Below are 22,424 nucleotides of genomic sequence, written 5' to 3' on the forward strand. Positions count from 1 at the left end.
TGGGTTCACTCGTAGGGTCTATTGTACTATGACAGATAAAGTAACTTGGACACCCATTATTTGGGAGGTTGTGATCCTTGGAACACAGCCTGGGCTGAAGTTGAGTCTCACTAATTAGTACTAATTAGTCAGGGAAAAACAACCAGAATTGTACACTAAGTCCAAGGAAAATTGCTTTAATTATCTCAATATAAACAGTAACGAGAGCGAGGCTAACACGGTGCAGCTCAGCCGAGATTCATGAAGAGGCCAGCTTTAAGGATTAAATTCATAATCACATATAATTAGTGCATCAATTATATGTAAATGATGTTTAAGGAGCTGGATAAAACAATTATTCGGCTACGCAGTTTAAATATTCCCTGTTAGACTAGTCATTGCTTCTTTATTCATAAATAATACAAAGGTTAATTTCAGACCAGCCCGTGCAATCTAAACAGTAACAAAGTTCAAACTGAGGCCATACGAATTAATGAGGTAGTTCTCAGAAGCTACCCCCCCACCAAAAAAGAAAAAAAAAAAAAAAAAAAGGAAGGGGGGTATAGAAAAGAGCCAAGCGCAGAGAAAGCTACCCACAGAAAAGGATACTCCCAGTATCTGGGGCACTCCCAAAAGCGCAGAATGATGCCAGACGCCCCCTGTTGCCTGGAACCCAGTCCCCACCACTCCCCCCACCCCCCAGCACAACCCACCTCGCATTAGACTTTCCCTAGGAGGCCACACAGGGCCTTGCCTTCCTCCTAACGCAGGAGCTGATTTAGTCCAGAAGCCAGCCCTTAAGCCCTAGGATACAGAATATGGGAGCGGGAAAGGTAGGGAGAGAGGAGAGAAAAGGAACGGTAAATGAAGACGTAGAAAGTAGCAAGGGGAGTGAGCTGTTATCTCTTCTTTCTCTCTCTCTCTCTCATTCTCTCATTCGCAAACACACACACCCAGGTTAGAGCAAAGTGGAAACATTAAGTATTTCACGTAGGAAAATAGGCCAGGTGCTCCAAGCAGGGTTCCAACCACAGTACGTGTCATGCCTACCTACTGAAGAAATTACCATTCTTAAGTCATAAAGCAAGTGCAGAAAGAGGAATAAGGCTTTTGAAGCCTTCCAAAACCACCGGTCTATATTCATCATCCCCTCTGGATTGCTGGCATTGGGACAGCTCTCCACGTTACTGCCTGGTCGGTATGCCCATCTCTGTGCCTGCAGACCGTTAACAATCCTGACGGCAGAGAAGACGGCTCACTCACCTTCGCTTTCCTCCTGGCACAGAACCTGGTACTCGACAGAAACTCCCTGAACTGAACCAAAGGGGACAAACAAAACTCCCCACACTACAAATGTTTTAAAAGCCCTCAGTTCGATCTTTCTGTCCAGGTGTCACGTAAATACCACACTGGACTGAACTTCTCCCCGAACATTTCCACCTTTAAAAATAATTTAGACCAGGACTTGGGGAGAGAGAGAAATGAGGAGTTATTATTTTTTAATGGGTACAGCATTCCTGTTTGGGGTGATGGGAAAATTCCCTGCTGGAGATGGAGAGTGGTGACGGCTGCCCAACGCCGTGAATGAGCTTCGTGCCACTAAGTTGTACACTAGAGATGGTTAAAACAATAAATTCTATGTTCTATTTTACTACAATAAAAAATAAAAAAATAATTTAGTAGCTACCAGCTTTAATTTGGGGATAAAAACTTGGAGCATGAGATGAGAGAAAAGGAACTCAATTAAGGGCTACGTCTTCACTCGCGGAACACGGACTAAGCACTAGGCACTGAATTTAATCATCTGTTTGACTTAATAAACCAAATCAGGGCTCCCTGACATCAAGCCCCAGGTCACCTTCAGCTAAGCACTTAAATTTCCATTCCTGAGCTGCGTGCCTTATCAAAATCCCTTATCATTCCCGGTAAGTGAATAGGAGGGCTTACTGCTCACTCCAGCACGGCTTTAAACTTTTCCATTCTAAAAGTGTTTGCAAGGAAAGAGAAAAGCAAATCAAGTTGAACTTTCTACCTTAAAAAAAAAAAAAGTCACTTGAAATCAGTTTCTAAGGCATCAAGCTTAACCGACAATTTTTTTTAAACCCACAATTTCTTAAAGAAAAAGCGTGACCTAAATCAGCATGTGTGTTGGTAAATTTCTTCAAGCACGCCCCCTGTTATGCACAACCCAGAAAAATGACAAGACAGCCAGATCATTCTGGAATTTTCCCCTAACTTTCCACTATACTACTGGGCAGCTCTGATTGGTGAAGGAAGCTTCCAAGTTTGAACATCTGTTAATATCATTGAGTTGAAGTGACGAGAGAAAAGGGTTGCTTTTCTCTTATCACGAATAACTGAGTTTATGGATGGCGGGACGTAGGAGTGCTTTGCTGGAGAGTACACAATGATACTCGTTCAGCTGCCTCCGTCATGCATGGAATTTTTTTGATTAGGTGATCCAAAATGCTGTTCTGGGTAGGCCATCCAAGGAGTCTCACTTTCCCTCATTCACTCAGGGCCCTTCCATCAAACATACCTAATGTCCAGGCAAAGTAATACTTGGGCTTCGAGGCTTGCATGACAACATACAAGTAGGAGAGTCGAGTCAGAAAGTTTGCTTTATGAACAAACCAGTCATCGACCAGGCAGGTGACGGGGAAGGACTTCGTGAGCGTCAAAAACAGGAGGAGAGACACCAAGGTCATGCACAACTTGTGTATCACAGCTCTCTGAAAATGTGGGGGGGGAAAATCAGTGTAACCACGCAAGACTCCGGTATGAGGAAAACATTCCAGGGAATGTCATTCAACATCAACACAACTATAGTTCCCGACTTTATAAAAACAGGCCACGTTCGGGGGCGCCTGGGGGCTCAGTCGGTTAAGCATCCACCTCTTGATGTTGGCTCAGGTCGTGATCTCGTGGGTCGTGAGATCGAGCCAAGTTTCAGGCTCTGCATTCAGCACCAAGATGGCTTAAGATTCTCTCCCTCCCCCTCTGCCCCTCCCCCCACTCATGCTTGCTCTCTTTCGTACACGCTTTCTCTCAGATAAATAAGTCTTTAAGAAAAAAAGGGGGGGGGGCATTTTGTTTTTGTTAAGATGGGATAGCAATAGCACCTCCTCAGAGCGGCTTGAGGTTCAGGTGAATGTATTTGCAAGGTACCAAGAACAGCATCGGGCTCCCAGTCAAGTGCTCACCATGCCTGGCCGCGATTGTGACAACACACTGAGGAAGCACCAGCCTGGGAGTAGCAGCCGCCCCCCACCGATGTGTCTTTAGCCAAAATACCACCTGACCACTTCGCTTTCTCTGTGCACGAAAATGCAAGGGTCTCCCAGGAGAGTGAGATTAAGATGCTGTGATCATATTCTCTAAATAAGAGCATGTGAAACACAAAAGCACCCTGGCAGATTCTGCCAAGAGACACCTGTGATTCCTTCGATGTCTCATGGCCATGGTGACCTCACTACCACACTGTTTCAACAAGGCAGGAAGAGCTGAGACAGTTTGACACCATGACCTGTTGAAGACCCAACTGTGTCAAAACCATCTGAAAATTCACGCTTAGTAAGTCACTTAAATTTTCAAATAATTAACTTTGCTTAGATTTTAGCATTTATAAAATATCTCAATTAGCCTCATTTTCTCCTTTTTCCAATTTTCCCTATTCCTTCAACCAATTGCAAACTCCCCTGATATTGGACCTGAAGAAATTTAGCATATTTGTGAAGTTTGATACATTATCCTAATATTGACTAATTTGAAATTCACAAAATTCAGGTTAAAATTAAAACGATTTCCAAAAAACCATCTTAAACTCTTGAAGTCGATAAAACCGATCTCTAAGCATGCCAACCTAAAACTGGTTTCCCGCACAAGAAGCAGGCTCCGCAATAAAAAACAATCACATTTATTCTGGTTTCCACTCCCTCCCCATCCCCCTTTCATGACATTATCCTTTGGCTGGATATGAATTTCTATTCATAAAGACAAAAAAAGCACTCATAAATCCGAATGTGTTAACTAGCACAGTGCTGAGTGCGCTGTAAGCATTAAATATTGGCTATTGGCTGCTTGACTATTGGATCGATGGCTTTAATATTTCCAGCCAGTGAGCTCCGCTGTGAGGCACACGGGGGTGAAGGGGAGTTACTGGCCAAGCTTTCTGGTAAACTGTTTGGCTTTTTAATTAGAACAATTACTAGTGAGAGTCAGCCCTGGCAACAGAGCTCTATTTTTCTGGAGCTCTGGGTAAATACTTGGCACTAAACACTTACAGTGGGAGAAGGCTCTGGCAGGCTGTGGAAACCTCTCTGTTTCCAGTTCACTTCCAGCAACTTCGTGGGTATGTGTCTCCCCTCAATGAAGGCTATATAATCCTTGAAATTGTTGCAAGGGCCAGCTATGACACTCATGAAGTTGAGAAGGTAGCTTAAGTATTCCAAAAAAGTGGGTTTTACTCTGTGAAAATAACATGAAAAAAAGGTGAAAAGCCTTCAGTCTTGGGATTTTTCTTTTAGATCCGCAGAGAAGCCAATCGTAAACACAGGCGTTGTCGTTGTAGATGAAGCATGACGTGATCTTTCTCTGTTCTGGTTCTCTCAACATCCACCTGAGCTAGAAACCTTGCGGAAAGGACAAGTTAAGAGAGGTGGGTTAATAGAGAAGCCGCGGCGCTCCGTCGCGCCCTCTGCTGGCCGACGGCGGCTATAGACACGGAGGGCGAGGAGGTTGAGTCATTCTGAGGCTGGGACATGTTCTTTCTCAGCAACCTTAGTTGCCTGCAAGAGAAAATGAAGGTAATAAACATGAGGCAGGGTGGGAACCTGACCTAATGTGAGTTGATTGAGATGCTGTGAAATGGGAAAACTCCCTCCCAACTGCCAAAATAAACACAAAACAAATGATGGGTGGAACCAGTTTCCACTGGAAGAGGACACACGAAACCAGCACTCTAGCAGTCTCCTGTCTGCTCTGGCATCCAGGCGTGAGGTCCCAACCACAGACAAAAGCAGTGGCAGGGAAAAATTCTATAGAGACCAGTTCTAGGTAGTGTTTGAATGGCATGTAAAGGGGCAGAATAGTATGGTGGGGAAAGGCTCCCTAAAATGCCACGGCTAACCAGTCACTGGAATTACGCCCTACATATACACCCCCATAGTACAGAGCAAAGAATCTGATTCGTTAGTCTTTTGCAGTTGAGTCTCCATTGCTTCTGAGTCCCGATCCCTTAATGTGAAAACGAGGCACTCAATCTCCGTACCACTCAGGACCCTCTCTCTCTTCCTTACCCCGACTACCCCCTGAAAGTCCCCTATTGGAACCCTCCACTGTGGCTGCCCGTCCTTCTCCTATGTGCTACCCCACAAGGCACCTGCATTCCCTATCGGTGTTATTCTCCTCCCTTGCAGCCTCCCTTCCTCTCCAACACCCACACCAGCCACATTCTGCCTTCAGCCCGCTTCCTGCTTCCTGCCTCCTACTCCCCAGCCTACCGTCCTCTCTCCAGCCCTGCTTCCTACCCGTTTTCATAGCGGCATTTAATCATACTGATGTGCACTGATAATAGTTTCCTGAGGACCCTCAGACACATGCCCACTAAAAATAACTGTAATAGACATAACAAGGGCAGTGAAGGAGAATCTTGCAAAACTAACAAAATTCCAGACCCATGTACTCTCTGGCCCAGCAATCCCGCTCTGGGAATCCATCCCCCTGCTATACTCAAATGTATTTAAAATGACCTAGGAACAGGGTTTGTAAAAGCCAAAGATTGGCAGACAACCCAAGTATCCATCAATAGATCTATTCGTAAATAATAATACATCCATATAGTGGAAAAATGAGGAAAATTTCTAGACGCTGATATACAAAAGGCTGAGGATATATTGTTAAACTTACTTTACAGCAAGTCGATGTTGTTCAGCGGAGAGGTCTTCAGCTCTTCGACCTAATCCTATAAAAAAGAGAAAATGTACAAATAAGATGTTTGAAGTAAAGTAGAAAATTCTAAAAGAGGCTTACAAAAGTCATTTGGAAAAATATGATTTATTCCACATTTCATTTATTTCATAAATCATAAAATCATTTTTTTAAATGCTCTGGATTAAGGAGCTACCGACAAGTGCACGTGTGAGAAGGAAGTTCTCTGCAGGTTCTCGTGAAGAGGGGAGAGAGCAGGGGTGACTCCTATTTAAACTGCACGGGTATGACATGGATCCCAGAGAACTTCCCACATCGCCGCTCTTACCAAAGTGCACGTGTCTTCATTGCTACACGAGAGAGAGAAGCCCGCCTTTGCAGCCTGCACCCGCTCAAAGACCTCCCTCGCTACGCTGGCTGCAGGCACCTGCTACCAGCTGAGAGCATGCGTGTAGAATGGGGAAAGGAACAGGGGACTTTCCTCTTCCCAAAATAAACAGGAAATGTAATCCTGAACGCAGGGAAAATACAAAAGACGTATCAGGTGATTCTTCTTTTAAAATTCATCCATGCCAGGGAAAAAAACAAAAAACAAAAAAAAAACAACCCAACCAAATCGCCTTTGTACTTCTCATAAAATTTATATGTTAACTTATAGCCGAAGAAACTGAAGTGTCGTCTAATAAGCTATAGACATGGGACTACAAAGCTGGATACCCAGCTAAGACCCAGATGATGGTCACCAATCATAAAGGCAATTCAGAAATATGCATAAAGGAAGACAGTGTTTCTGGAATTTGTTCCTACTACACACGAGAAATAAAGAAATAGCAAATATACATCTGTCTGCACATAAGGGTTGTTCCAGAAAATCAGGTAAGCTGAGAATGCTTTACAAAGTAAATTCAGGCAAAACCCTGTTAAAAAAAAAAAAAAAAAAGGAAAAAAAAAGGCAGTGTTGTTTTTTGTTGTTGTCTTAAAATCACACTCACTTTTTCCTACAATGTCAACAATACATCTCTGGCAATCCTAGAAATTAAATTGATTTTAGCTATCGGTTTATGTGCTAATGTTAGTCTATTATCACCTCTACCAACTAGACTTTTAGGTACAAAAACATTTAGCAACTCCCCCCAGTTTGCCCTGGACTTTCCCAGTTAGGGCCCTAAAAGTCTCATGTCGTGGGAAACTGCTCAGTTCTGGACAAACCAGGACAGTTGGTCACCCTAGAAAGACTCCATCCTTGGTGTAAAATTACCCAGTTCTCTACAGAATGACTAAATTGCCAACTATGAACCAGGAATACCCAAGGTCAAGATGAAATTAAATCAGTTCCCAAGCTTTAAAGAAAGTAAGACTAGCCAACAGAGACTGTAAATCGTCTTGACCTGTTTGCACATAAAGAAGCTTTCAACAGTCCAAATGCGTTTGCCAGACCGGTACAAATCTGCAGAGCATACTTTTACTAATTGCACATGACACCTCTTACGCCCATATTGAAATCTTCCACCCGGCTGAAAGCGCCGTCCTCCTTTCCCTGGAACCAGGTTTTAATCGTGTCAATCACACTTTCTGGTCATTTTCAGGAAGGGCATGAGTGAAGAAAATGTTCAGTTTTATACAAATACAAGATTCTTCCTTCTTCCAAGGAGAAGGGTCAGGCTAATCTCATTAGATAATTTTCCAAGCCAAACAAAACAAAAACACTAAACAAAACAAAGCTAGCATTAAAAATAAAATGGTTGACCAGCCAATACTATTTTTTTTTTTTTACCGTGTGAGCATCTCAGCTTCTCAGATTAAATCAAAGAAAAAGGACGCCATTTCTTCTCAACAGATTTGGAAATGAAGGGCAGAGAGCGCCATAAATTTAAAACATTATAAAGGTAAACAGAAAACCAACTGTTCTCGGTGTGAATACTTCAGCAAATTTAGACTATGGATTCAGCAGGGAAGTAGTAAATAGTAGCTGGGAAAGTAAAGAGCTTTGATTAAAGAAGCTTGCAAATCTTTGACAAGTCATAGAAGATCTGCCCACACTTGGCTAAGCTCTGGACAATGGGTATAGTCTAAACGAAGAGCCCTGAACGTCAGGCTCACTCTCAGAACCAAAAGGAGAGTCGTTTTTCTCACTCTCAGAACCAAAAGGAGAGTTGTTTTTCTCACCATCATGAATTTGGAATGCCAAGGTCGTGATCTTCTGTGTGACAATCATCAGAGGCCTAAAAGGAAGATAGAAGAGAATCGATTGGCAGAAGGACAACTAGAAGAAACATTTATTCTAGTTCCCTGCAGTGGTGGTTCATCTCGAAGGCTATTCAATAAAATGCAAAAAAAAAAAAAAAACACCAAAAAAAAAATCCCCAAAACTCAAAATTCCCTTCCAAATCACTTTAAATAAGTAGATATAACAACACTGAATGAGATCACACCAGAAAGCCCCTCTTGCACTGTTACTCAAAGTTCCTGGGCCAGCACCATCAGCAACCTCAGGGGCTCGTTAAAAATGCAGACTCTCACACACTCCATTCCAGAACCAGAAAAGGAGGACCTGCATTTTAACAAGATCTCTAGGGAAACTCAGATACACATTCAAGTCTGAGCAGCCCCAGTTTGGGGGACACCTAATTCAGTGCCCCAGTTCCACCTGGATGAGACACATATTCTGGCTTCTTCATCCTAAAATGTTCTAACGCGTGTTGTTCTAGTGAAGGTTATTTTTCCATGCACACATAGGAAGAGATACTTTTGTAAAACGCAGCCACCTGTCCATAAACCACTTAGTGACAAAAAAATAAGACCAATCCTAATTTGAAAAAAGACATCAAATAAAAACTTGCCTAAGAGATGGCACCCATGCCGACAAGGATGGCAAGATAGTTTGACAGAGGCAAGAATGGCTTTTTTAAAATGGTGACGGCACAACTAGATAGCCACATAAAAAGAATACAAAAGTAATTAAAAATGCATCAAAGACCTAAATGTAAGAGCGAAAACTGAAAAACTCTTAGAAGAAAACACAGGCATAAATCTTCATGACCTTAGATTTGCTGATGGTTTCTTAAATGTAACACCAAAAGCACAGGTAACAAAAGAAAAATGTGGATTGAATGGATATCATTAAAACTTAAAATTCTGTGCTTCAAATGACACACACCATCAAGAAAGTGAAAAGACATTTCACAGAATGTGTGAATATATGTACAAATCATATATCTGATAAGGGACTTGGTACTAGAATATATAAAGAACTCTTACAATTCAATAAAAATAAGACAATAACCCAATTTAAAAATGGCCAAAGGATCTGAATGGAAGTTTTTGCTGAAAAAGATATACAAATGGTAAATAAGCAGATGAAAAGATACTCAACAATAATCAGCCATCAGAGAAATGCAAACCAAATCATATACCACTTCACAAGGATGACTAGAATCGAAAAAGGTAATAAGTGTTGGTCAGGAGGTGGAGAACTGGAACCCTCATACATTGCTGGTGGGAACATTAAAAGGTCCAGCCACTTTTAGAATGTCCGGCAGTTTCTTAAAAGGTTAAATACAGAGTGACTATATAACCAAGCAATTCTACTCCTAAGTATATACCCTTGAGAAATAAAAATATATCTACACAAAAATGTGTAGACAGCTGTTCAAAGCAGTATTATTCATAATAGCCCAAAAAGAAATAACCCAAATGCCCGCCAACTGATAAATGAATAAATGAAATGTGGTATGTCTATACAATAGAATATTATTCAGCAATAAACCCGTGATACAATATGGATGGACCTAGAAACCATTACGCTAAGTGAAAGAAGCCAGACACAAAAGTCCTATATTGTACAATTCCATTTATATGAAGTAGCAGAATAGACAAATCTATAGAGAAAGGAAGTAGATTACTGGCTGCCTAGGGCGGGCACAATTGGGAGGAAGTCAGGACTGATGGCTAATGCATACAGATTTCTTGGGGGCGGTGATGAAAATGTTGTATGATTAATTATGCTGATGGCAGCACCTGTAAATCCACTCTGTGAATATGCCCAAAACCACTACATTGTGTTCTCTAAACAGGTGAATTATATCTCAACAAAGCTGCAATTTTTATAAATGGCACCTATTTTCCAATCATCCACCCCCATTTAGTACCCTTAAGAGCTCCGTTCTTGCCCAACCAGACAAGATAAAACCCGACTGCTCTACCCTAACGTCCTTCAATCCTTAGTCTAGCCTGGTTTTCTGATCCACATTGTTGAGCTTTCCTACGATATTTGCTGTCTCTGACCCCCATGGATTGATGACTCATTTACACAGATAGCTAGGATAGCACCCCTGGGGTGATCCTGGGATGCCACACTCCCCATGAGCTCAGGCCAAGTGTGTGGGAGGATGGGATGGGACACAGACCATTTTAGGCCAAGTCTGATATGTGACAACTGCACTCTGCCTCTTGTGAGTCCCTTTTCCTCAATTCCTCCCCTTCTCGTTCCCATTTTCCATCTCTGTAAAATAATAAGCATGTGGGGCACCTCGGTGGCTCAGTCTATCAAGCGTCCCATTTTTGGTTTCAGCTCAGCTCATGATCTCAGGTTGTGGGATCAAGCCCAGGCAGGGGCTCCACACAAAGCGTGGAGTCTGCTTGAGTTTCTCTCCCTCCCACCTGCCCTTCCCCCTACTCATGTGCATACTCTCTTTCAAATAAACAAAATCTTAAAAAATAAAATAAATAACCATGTAACATTTTAAACTATCGATATAAACTAATAAACTATTTTAAAGTACCAATATATACCCTTAGAAATCTAAACACTTATGCCCAACTTTGTATCTTATTGGCAAAAGCCCAATGGCCACTTTTTGAAACAAGATTCCTAATATCGCACAGGAGGCTAGCAGAAGAGAAAGGGGGTCTGACTGCAGATGCATGGGACTGCCATACTCCACCAGGACTGGGGAGAAGTAGGTGTAGCAAAATAGGGAGCCAGCCAGGTGGTCATTTGAGCACAGCCAGACATGATCATAGCTAATACTGATTATGACTATGCTCTTTTAAATTGGAAAAAAAAATAATAATAATAACCACTCTTCCAGGGCACTGAGGCTTGGGCCTTAGAATAAGAGCTACATTGAAGCTTTCTACAACAATGGGGTCCTACAGACCAACATAATTTTGCATCTCACCTTCCTGATAGTCAACAAGACTTTGGACCCAGAATGTAGAACAGATGCCAAGAGCCATGGTTTTTTTGTTTTGTAGTGTTTTGTTTTGTTTTTTTGAAAGGGGCTCACTCTAAGTGTCACATTCAAGGTAGTTTCCAAACATGACTTTCAAAGCGCAACAGTTTCTTTCCAAAGCCTTTTTATCTTTTTTTTTTCCTCTGCAAGATGCGAAGTCCTAGGAATCAGTAACAGGACTTACACCCCCAGCTTTCCTTACACAAAATCCAGTACAACATTTTTTAAAATTTGAGACACACATCCTGGTGTCTATGCAATTTGCAAACCAAGTAAGTTCCTACTTTCCACTTAATTCATAGCTTCATTTTTTAAAGGGTCTAAAAAACAGATATATCAAAAAAGAAAAATGTTACAGAATTAGCCTACCTTTCTGTCTCTATAGAAATATAACACTTGTTTTCCTCTATCTGGCATTACATTTAATGTATTCCATAATAAGGTTCATGTTCAATAATGCATTAAGTAGTCTTATATACGCAATGGCCATGAGCAGAAGTCACTCCAACCTATGGGCTTTGGGGGTGGGGGCATCAATGATTAGCCACAGCTGCTGCCGATTCTATCTCAAGCTGCTCCAGCCTATGACAGAGCGTGGCAGGTAACGAGGCGGGTCCCTGCAAAGGAGGCATGGTACTCCTCCCCAGGGCAAGTTTTGCTAGAGGACTTCTCACTGAATTTGTCAAAATTGTTTTGGACCTGCACTGCGGTCTTCCTTCCTTCCTTTCTTCCCTCTCTCATCTCAGGGGTCAGACATGCATTTGAATGTGATGGCTATTCCAGCCTCCCCAGTTCCCTTCACAGGCATTTCACATGACAAATCTCTTACTTCTGTTCCCATCTTAGCATCTGCTCCTCAGAGAACCTGGACTAACACAATACATAATATTGAATTTCTAGTCAATAGTTATTCAATATGAAGTCTGCACTATCGGGTCTACGTAAAAACTTATATTGTTGTCATTATTTTGGGAGGAAAATGTCCCTTCCGGAGAGGAAAAAAGCTGTGGACCAAATATAATTACTTGTCATCTGGAATACATTCAACAATATATTGCTTCTGTTTTAAACATCTCAAGAAGTTTCAAGCAACTTAAACAACTCATACATGTGGTCGTGGGTTTATTAAACACAATGCACTAATAACTGGTGAAAAAGCAGATCTAAAATCTGCAAACTAGAACTAGAACCTGTTCCCCAGGAGGAAATGGAGTTAGCATCCTCCTACCTACTCACTTCTCTAGGGGTGTAAGAAGGGGTGCCAGATGCTCTTGCTCAGGAGACTTCCTCTCTCAACATTTTTTCATTGATCAATTGACTTACACGTAGGAGTAGATCAGACGCCAAATTTAGAATGCCCGAGTTGTGAGATTTGAGAGTCAAATCCAAAGAGCTACTGACTTAAAAGATGAAACTCAAATACCATCCATGTTGTATTTCAGTCAAAACCTAAAATCATCCAAGATGAGTCTGATGGTTTATGATTAGAATTCATGCTAACTTGTGCAAAGCTGCAAACCCCAGCACACACGAGCACATGCTACGAGTGCAGGAAGGACACAAAAAGGCTCCTTGGTGTAGCCAAAGAACTTCTTCAGAACAATGAGGCCTTAACACTTGAGTTGTCTCAGACTTTGCACCCCCGAGAAGCAGGCCTTGTCCATGCTTGTGCACACTCACTAGTAGTAGGTGCTGCACTTGAATCGATGGGAACCATCTCATCAATCTGAAGTCAAGGTCTGAGCCCAGCATGGTTGAGGTAGGGCCATTTCTCTTGTCTTACAACATTTTTTCATGATTTAAAAAAAAAAAAAAAAAAAAAAAGATAATCAGGTCACCTTCTGGGGAAGATGGTGAAGGAGGATCCTAAGCTCACTTTGTCCCATAGATGCGGCAAGAAAATAACCACACACAAGTGAATAATCCAAAAAATGACATGGAGATCGGCAGAACAGACTTGCCACAGCTAAACACAGAGAAGAAGCCACATTGAAAAGAGTAGGAAGGGTGGAGACATGGTTGGGAACCAAACCGACTCATCAGACTGTCTGTAGGAGGGAGGGACACTACAAGCATGGACAGGAGCAGACCTCACACCAGGCACCCCAAGCACTGGGGACTCGCACTGGGAAAACGAACCCCCATCATATTTGGCTTTGAAAACCACAAGGGCTTAACTTTGCCAATTCTTACAACCAGCAGGGCTTAACACCTAGAACCTTAAAAATCAGCAGGCTCAGCTCTCAGACAGGTGGAGGGTGATAGGAAACTGAGTCCCGGACCCTAAAGAGACAGCATAACAAACAGCCCTGCTGAGATACAGCATAGAAGTAGCAGTTTGAAAAAACCTGCAATATCCTGTGGCATACAGAAGGAGATTTATCTACAAATCTCAGAATGTGTGCTTGAGTGGCAGAGAATCTTTAGGAATCTTCTCCAAAAAGAAAAAGTGCCATTTCTCTCTCCTGCACCCCTGCCTAAAGAAGACACCTGAGGAACCAGCTCAAACACTCCCCCAACTAGCTTGCTAATACTGTACAACCCCCACTCTCCTGCCCCATCCAATCTGCCCTTCGCAGGAGTCCATTCAGAACAGCACCACAAGCTGGCATTGTGCAAGCAGCTGCAACAGAGACCAGCACCACTCCAGATGGCTCGGGCCTTGGGACTGCAGCCCCAGCAGTGGACTGGGGCAGACATCTGGTCTGACTAAAGGCCCCACCCACCAACTGTCAGGGAACAAAACAGGAAGAGTTCCCTTCAGCTCAATGTGACCACAGCTCTGGAAAATGCCTGGTCTGAACCAACTCAAGCCCAAGGCAGCCCAACTGGCCCATTAGCAACACAGAGACCAAATCCTGCCCACAACAGGCAGAGAGAGCCATTGCAGACAACTGGGCTGAAAGCAAACACAGCTCAGCCACAATGGCAGGGTACACTCAACACACATATGAAACAACCAGGAAGCACCAGGTCCGGGTGAACAGGGGACATTGCACTACAGGGCACTACAAGACCTCTTCTTGATAAGGCCACTACTATCAAGAGCAGAAGACATAGCTGACTTTCCTAACACAGAGAAACAGAGAGTTAGACAAAGTGAGAAGACAGAGGGCTATGTTCCAAATGAAAGAACAAGACAAAATCAGAGCAAGAGACCTACATGAAACAGAGATAAGTAATATGCCTGAGAGATCATTTGAAGTAATGGTCATAATGATAATCACTAGACTTAAGAGTGGAGGATCTCAGCGAGACATTCAAGAAAGAGACAGAAAACATAAAAATGAACCAATCAGAGATAAAGAACTCAATAACTAAAATTAAAAATATAGAGGAGGCAATAAATAGTAGACTAGAGGAAGCAGACGAATGGATCAGAAACTGGGAGGACAGAGGAAAGCAGTCAAGCTGAACAGGAGAAAGAAAAAAGAATAAAAAAATGAAAGATTAAGGGAACTCAGTGATACCATAAATGCAACAACATTTACATTACAGGAGTCCCAGAAGAAGAGAAAAGGGGGCAGAAAATTTATTTCAAGAAATAGTAAAACTTCCCTAATCTGGGAAAGGAAACAGAAATCCAAATCCAGGAGGCACAGAGGGCACCCCCTCCCCACACCAAATTCAACACAAGGAAGTCCACACCCAGACACAAGCAATTAAAATGGCAAAATGTAGTGATAAAGAGAAAATTTTTAAAACAGCAAGAAAAAAGAAAATGGTTACATACAAAGAAAACCCCATAAGGCTCTCAGCTGATTTTTCAGCAGAATCTTTGTAGGCCAAATGGGAAAAGTATGATATTTTCAAGTGCTGAAAGGAAAAAATCAGCAGCCAAAAATACTCTATCCAGCAAGGCTATCATTTAGAATAGAAGGAGAGATTAAGAATTTCCCAGATAAGATCGACAAAATTGATAAACCTTTATCCAGACTCCTCAAAAAAAAAAAAAAAACTCAAAATCAGAAATGAAAGGGGAAAAAGAACCAACACCACAGAAATACAAAGGTCTGTAAGAGAATATATAAGGAAAATTATATGCCCACAAAATGGACAACTTAGAAGAAATGGATAAATTCCTGGAAGCATATAACCTCCCAAAAATGAATCAGAAGAAATAGAAAATTTGAACATACCAATGACCAGCAATGAAATTGAATCTAAAGTCCAGGACCAAACAGCTTCACAGATGAATTCTACCAAACATTTAAAAAAGTGTTAATACCTATTCTTCTCAAATAATCCAAAAAAACAGAGGAGAAAGGAAAACTTCTAAATTTATTCTGAGACCTGCATTACCATGATACCAAAATCAGATAAAGACATTACAAAAAACAAACAAATAAAGCCCCAGAGAATTGTAGGCCAGTATCTGATGAACAGATGCAAAATCCTCAACAAAACATAAGCAAACCAAATCTAACAATATATTTTAAAAATCATTCACCACAATCAAATGGCATTTATTCCCAGAATGCAAGAATAGTTCAATATCCACAAATCCATCAGTGTGATACCTCATATCAGTAAGAGAAAGGATAAAAACCATGTGATCATTTCATGATGCAGAAAAAATATTTCACAAATTACAATATCCATTCATGATAAAAACTCTCAACAAAATAGGTCAAGAGGGAATATACCTCAACATAATAAAGGCCATATATATATGTATGTATGTATGTGTGTATATATTTATGTATGTATATGTATACATACACACACATACAAAACCACAGCTAACATCATATTCCATGGTGAAAACAGAGCTCTTCCCCTAAGATCAGGAACAAGACAAAAATGTATACTCTCACCACTTTTATCCAACATATTACTAAAGATCCTAGCCACAGAAATCAGACAAGAAAAAGGCATAAATGGCAATCAAAGTGGTAATGAAGTAAAACTTTCACATTTGCAGATCACATGATACCATATATAGAAAACTTTTTGAACTGATAAGCGAATTCAGTAAGATCGCAGGACACAAAATCAATGTATAGAAGTTCATTGTATTTCTATACACTGATAATGAAGTAGCAAAAAGAGAAATTAAGAAAATAATCCCATTTACAATTGCATCGAAAAGAATAAAATACCTAGAAAGAAACCTAACCAAGGAGGTGAAAGACATGTGCTCTGTAAACTATAAAACACTGATGAAAGAAATTGAAAGTGACAGAAACAAATGGAAAAATATTCCATGCTCATGTATGGGAAAAACAAATATTGTTAAAATGTCTATACTATCCAATGTAATCTATAGGTCTAATGCAATCCCTATCGAAATACCAACAGTTTTCACAAAACTAGAACAAATAATCCTAAAATTTGTGTGGAACCACAAAAGACTTCAAATAGCCAAAGAAATCTTGAAAAAGAAAAACAAAGCTGAAGGTATCACAATTCCAGACTTCAAATTAAATTACAAAGCTGCAGTAATCAATACAGTATGGTACTGCCACAAAAATAGACACCTATTTCAATAGAACACAAAGTAGCCCAGAAGCAAACCCATGATTACGGTCAATTAATCTTTGACAAAAGAGGAAAGAATATGCAATGGGAAAAAAGACTCTTCAGCAAATGGTCTTGGGAAAACTGGAAAGCTACATCCAAAATAATGAAACTGGACCACTTCCTCACATCAGATACAAAAATAAACTCAGATTAAAAACCTAAATGTGAGACCTGAAACCATCAAAATCCTAGACGAGAACATGGAGAAAATGTCTCTTACATCAGCCATAGCAACATTTTCCTCGATAGGTCTCCTGAGGCAAGAGAAACAAAAGTAAAAATAAAACTATTGGGACTACATCAAAGTAAAAATCTTCTGCCCAGTGAAGGAAATAATCCACAAAACTGAAAGGCAACCTACAGAATGGGAGAAAATATTTGCAAATGACATATCTCATAAAGGGTTAGTATCCAAAATAAATAAAGAACTGATACAACTCAACACCCAAAAAACAAATAATGCAATTAAAAGATGGGCAAAAGACATGAACAGGCATTTCTCCAAAGAGGACATGCAGATGCCCAACAGACACATGAAAAGGGGCTCAACATCACTCATCATCAGGGAAATGCAAATCAAAACTATAATGATATCACCTGTCCGAATGGCTAAAATACAAAATACAAAAAACAAGTGTTGGCGACAATGTGGGAAAAAAGGAACCCTCTTGCGCTGTTGATGGGAATGCAAACAGGTGCAGCCACCCTGGAAAATGGTGTGGAGGTTCCTCAAATTGTTAGAAATAGAATTACCGTATGAACCAGTGATTCCACGACTGGGTATTCAGCAAAGAAATACAAAAATACAAATTTGAAGGGATACATGCACCTCTATGTTTACTGCAGAATTATTTACAATAGCCAAAATACGAAAGCAGCCCAAGTGGCCACTGATAGATAAATGGAAAAAGAAGATGTGGTATATTATTCAGCTATAAAAGAGAATGAAATCTTGACATTTGCAACAACATGGATGGATCTAGAGAGTATAATGCTAAGTGAAATAAGTCAGAGAAAGACACCATATAATTTCACACATTGTTTGGAATTTAAGAAACAAATGAACAAAAAAAAGAGAGACAAACAAAAAACAGACTCTTAAGTATAGAGAACAAACTGATGGTTACCAGAAGGAGGAAGGGGGAGGGGGAGGGACAAAATAGGTAATGGGGATGAAGGAGGGCACTTGCTGTGGCGAGCACCAGGTGATGTAGGGAAGTGTTGAATCACTATATTGTACACCTGAAACTAATATGACATTCTGTTAATTATGCTTGAATTTTAAAAATAAGTCAATAAAAGAAAAAATTATACATTGTATATATTATATATCGTATATTACATAGACAGTATATAACATACATATTATATATTATATATATTGTATATAGTTTATAATAGTTTAGATTCTATATAAGTTTATAGTTTATAATATATGTTTATAAAAATGTTTATAATAACTTTTGTATATATACAATGTATATATGTGTATATATATAAAATTACATATACATATAAAATTATTTATATATACACACGCACACACACACACACACACACACACACACAAAACCATTTTTTTTTCCTGAGCCTAATGCTAGTATTCGAATTTGAATAAAGAAATATAGGGGAAAATAAATAAGGAAAAATAGGCAAATGGAGATGTGATTAGGGTAGAAAGAAAGAAAAATGCCACACTGCCCAACACACACACACACACACACACACACACACACACACAGAAAATCAATGCCTCTTGACAGACGCTGGGCAATTTACCAGAAGTAGTACCCATTCTATTTCTCATATCAACTCCTAACAAAAAATAGCCTGTCTTTAAAACAAAATTAAGCAAAAACTCAATTTTGAATATTCCAATACAACCTCCCTAGTTCACCTTACCCTCTGGACCTACAGTGGTTACACTCTCTGTCCTGGTAAAACTGGGATGGAGCAATGATATAATGCAGTCCTCAGAGGTTGAAGCGAGATCACACAGCTGGCTGGCCAGCATCCAGCCAGATCTGGCATTCAGGGATCTTCTTTTCCCCAACAGGTAATTTTAGATCCAAAAAGCTATATTTTGTATTTTTAATACTTCTTTATAACGAAAGTCCCCTTATAATGCTAATACATTAGGAAAGTAAAGAGTCAGGCAATTATAAGTTTGACAGGGTGGGAGAACAGGACTATAACAAACTTGCAATCAGAAGCAACATCGGCTGGGACCGCCCTCTTGCACAACAACCGGGGGCACGAAATTCAACATGAACAGTGCAAGTAGTAGCCTCAGCCGGTACCTTCTCACCTCCCTATTGCTTCTGCCTTACTGGTACCCCTGCTCCCTAGATTACTGAAGAGGGAGGTGATGATATTACAACTTTAGTGGAATGCTCCCACTATCAACTGTGCCAGCATCAGGGAGGAAAATAGGACTCCAGGATTCACAGCAAACAAAATACATCCTCCCCCCATGAAGCTCCCTAGGACTACAACTGAAAGTAGAGGGAACTCCTCTCAACTCATTTCAAAGTTCACCTAGTATCTGCTGGGAACCATCCAGCGGTCAATCAGAGGAGAATTGCCTTTTACCCTTCCCACTAATCTTTTCAAAGCTGTCATGTCCATACTTTGGCATTCAACAATAACAACAAAATCACTAGTTCTCCATTTTAATACGAACCCATCAAATCTACTCAGTAGGACTTAAACTCATGTCCTCGGAATTATATTCCAAGTGACTGTGTTAGTTATCAAAAAGCTGGCGGAAGCCTGAAGAAGAAACATGAAATAAGCAAATCCTGAAATCTCCCTGCAAATATCACTTCTCTGCCCCTATTATCGAACCCAATGATTCACACCTACTCGGTTGGTCACGTGGAGGGTCAGGATGTCATAAACCAACAGAGGAAAACACATTTCCATGGACAGGCAAATGATCACCTCCCCCAGCAAGGGGTGCAGCCAATGATATTTCCATTATGCCCCAATAAGGTAACAGGGAACACAGAGGATTATTGTTCACCATAATATGCACTTGTAATATACTTGCAAATATATTTCAATAATATCTAGAATTTTTCATTATAATCATATAAAAAAACCAATTATTAAAATCACCAATAAAGATCCCCCAACACTGTCTTAGCATTTTGATTAGCTCTTTCCAGCCTCTCCTACGCATGTCCACGTTCATAAAAAATGGGAGTCTTAAGTCGTGTATTAGCTTTGCAGTTTTGATTTTCCATTCTATTGTAAGCATTTTCCAGTGTCATTAAACATTCTTTGAAGACATCATTTTCAGTGGACACACATTAGTACCACAATTTAATCATTCACCTCTTTTGGACCATTTAGGATGCTTCCAGTTTTCCAGTACTCTTGACAACAGTTGAACACACGTATGAATAAATTTGATTTCCTTAAGGTAATTCAATTCCTAGGAATTTATCCTATCATAGAATAGGATTTTTTAAAGTTTTTTGAGAGAGAGTGTGAGTGCAAAGCAGGGGGAGGGACAAAGGGAGAGAGAATCTCAAGCAGACTCCCTGCCGAGCACAGAGTCCGAAGCAGGGCTTGATCCCATGACCCTGAGATTATGACCTGAGTTGAAATCGAGAATTGGATGCTTAACCAACTGAGCCACCCAGAAGCCCCTAGAATATGATTTATTTAAAAGAAAAAATTCTGGCTTGAAATTTTACAGCTAAGTTGCCTTCCAGAAGGGTCGTACCGATTTATACTCCCTCTATCAGCGTGGAAGAGTTTCTCACTTCAGACTGTTTTCGAAAACACACCAGCAACTCAAATTGCCAACATGATAGGGAGCAATTATCGGCCTGAATCTGGCCTAGCCTGCAATGAGGAAATAAATGTTCTTCTTGCTGCTTCCCTCAGAAAACTCCATTTGTACCCTTCTGTGAGAAAAAAAAGAACCCATTCACCACCACAAACTTAAAAGGAATCAAGTACCAGCTTTATTACAAGCAATTGTTGAGTTTCCCCGAGGAGAACCGTAAATGTTCTGCTATTTTTAATAGCCCGCATTCACTGAGAAAACACAAAGGACATCCGCCACTGCATGTATTAATATAAACTGTATTAGCAGAAATAATAAAACTGTATCTTGTGTGTTACCCTCACTATTAATGCTGGTCTAGCCCATGAAAACTTGATTACTTTCAGAATGATAAATAAAATTTTAGGCCCTAGAATGATCTAAAGCACGAGTTTATGGGTTTCCCCAAATTAAAAACATATATATGTTGTTGGACACAAACAGCGATCCCATCTCATCCCATTCAATTCCTGTCTGGGCTCTTATTCCAAAGATGTAATAAAGTATGCTAAGCACTTAGCCTTGGATGCACGCTCCAGAGAGAACAGCTCTCTCCTCAGGCTGCTCTGAAACACCAGAATTCAGGGCGCTTGGGTGGCTCAGTCGGTGAAGTGTCTGCCTTCAGGTCATGATCCTGGAGTCCTGGGATCGGGTCCTGCGTCGGGCTCCCTGTTCAGCAGAGAGCCTGCTTCTCCCTCTGAAACATGACTTTATTCCTCCACAAAATAAGATTTTAAAACTGAAATGGCCGCGTGGAACGAATTCCATTCTGAAGGGGAACTGGTGGTTGCTTGCACGCTCATCGTTAAAATAGATGTTCGTCAAGAATCTCTAACTGACAATTTGAGATTTAAAGCATCTTGTCTATTTCAGGTTGGTATGGACCTCTCCATTTGTTTCTCCAAGAAGATGGATTTACGTCAGTGAGGCATTTATGCATGTATGATGGGAGGGAAAAAATAATGCTGCTTAAGAATGTTCTATAATTTAAAAAAAAAAAAGATATGCCTAAGAACCAAACAGTACGGGCACTGAGAACTAAGTCTCACATGACCTACAGGTAATAGACAAACCTTTTTTGTATCTTTTCCCACAGTGTATTTTCCAGTTCAAACATTCTATGTGGGTTTTCTTTTTTAAGGTTTATTTAGAGAGAGAAAGCTGTGAGCAGGGGAGGGGCAGAGGAAGAGGGAAAAAGAATTTCAAGCAGACTCCAAGCTGAGCAGAGAGCCCGATGCAGGGTTCAATCTCACGACCCTGAGATCATGACCTGAGTGGAGATCAAGAGCAAAACGCTTGGGTTAAGCGTCTGCCTTCGGCTCAGGGCGTGATCCTGGCGTTATGGGATCAAACCCCACATCAGGCGCCTCCGCTATGAGCCTGCCTCTTCCTCTCCCACTCCCCCTACTTGTGTTCCCTCTCTCACTAGCTGTCTCTATCTCTGTTGAATAAATAAATAAAATCTTAAAAAAAAAAAAAAAAAAAAAAGCAAAACGCTTAACCAACTGAGCCACCCAGGTGCCCCCAAGCTTTCTATGGTTGTGTTTGTAAAGTCAGAAACTTCTTAATACAAGGAGATCTAAAAAACGCCCAAGCACAGACATCACTTGAGGAAATACGTCCGACCCTGTTGTTGGAAGTCAGGCTGGCAGTGATAGATGTCCATTGTCCCCTGCCATCCAAGTCACCAGATCCACATTTCACAGGCACACTGCTGTTTTCCAAGAATGCCCTTTATTTTTTTCTACTGGTAACTTCCACCAGTTCTGGTTATACTAAAAATGCATTAATGATCATTCAAGAGGGGGCGCCTGGGTGGCACAGCGGTTAAGCGTCTGCCTTCGGCTCAGGGCGTGATCCCGGCGTTATGGGATCGAGCCCCACATCAGGCTCTTCTGCTATGAGCCTGCTTCTTCCTCTCC

The 22,424-nt window shown here is 40.8% G+C and overlaps 1 protein-coding gene across 1 annotated transcript in view; it reads right to left on the reverse strand.

The window, feature by feature from the left end:
- The window catches only part of MBOAT1 (membrane bound O-acyltransferase domain containing 1), a 108,661-nt gene that overhangs the window by 19,991 nt on the left and 66,246 nt on the right, over positions 1–22,424 (reverse strand). The window contains exons 5-8 of the mRNA XM_026511569.4: positions 8,074–8,129; positions 5,887–5,941; positions 4,263–4,446; positions 2,519–2,711 (exon numbers count right to left, since the gene is read on the reverse strand). Of these exons, the coding sequence (XP_026367354.2) occupies positions 2,519–2,711; positions 4,263–4,446; positions 5,887–5,941; positions 8,074–8,129 (488 nt within the window). The remainder of the gene's footprint in view (positions 1–2,518; positions 2,712–4,262; positions 4,447–5,886; positions 5,942–8,073; positions 8,130–22,424) is intronic.

The sequence above is a fragment of the Ursus arctos genome, unplaced genomic scaffold (genome assembly GCF_023065955.2).
Source record: "Ursus arctos isolate Adak ecotype North America unplaced genomic scaffold, UrsArc2.0 scaffold_31, whole genome shotgun sequence".
NCBI classification, from domain to species: Eukaryota; Metazoa; Chordata; class Mammalia; order Carnivora; family Ursidae; genus Ursus; species Ursus arctos.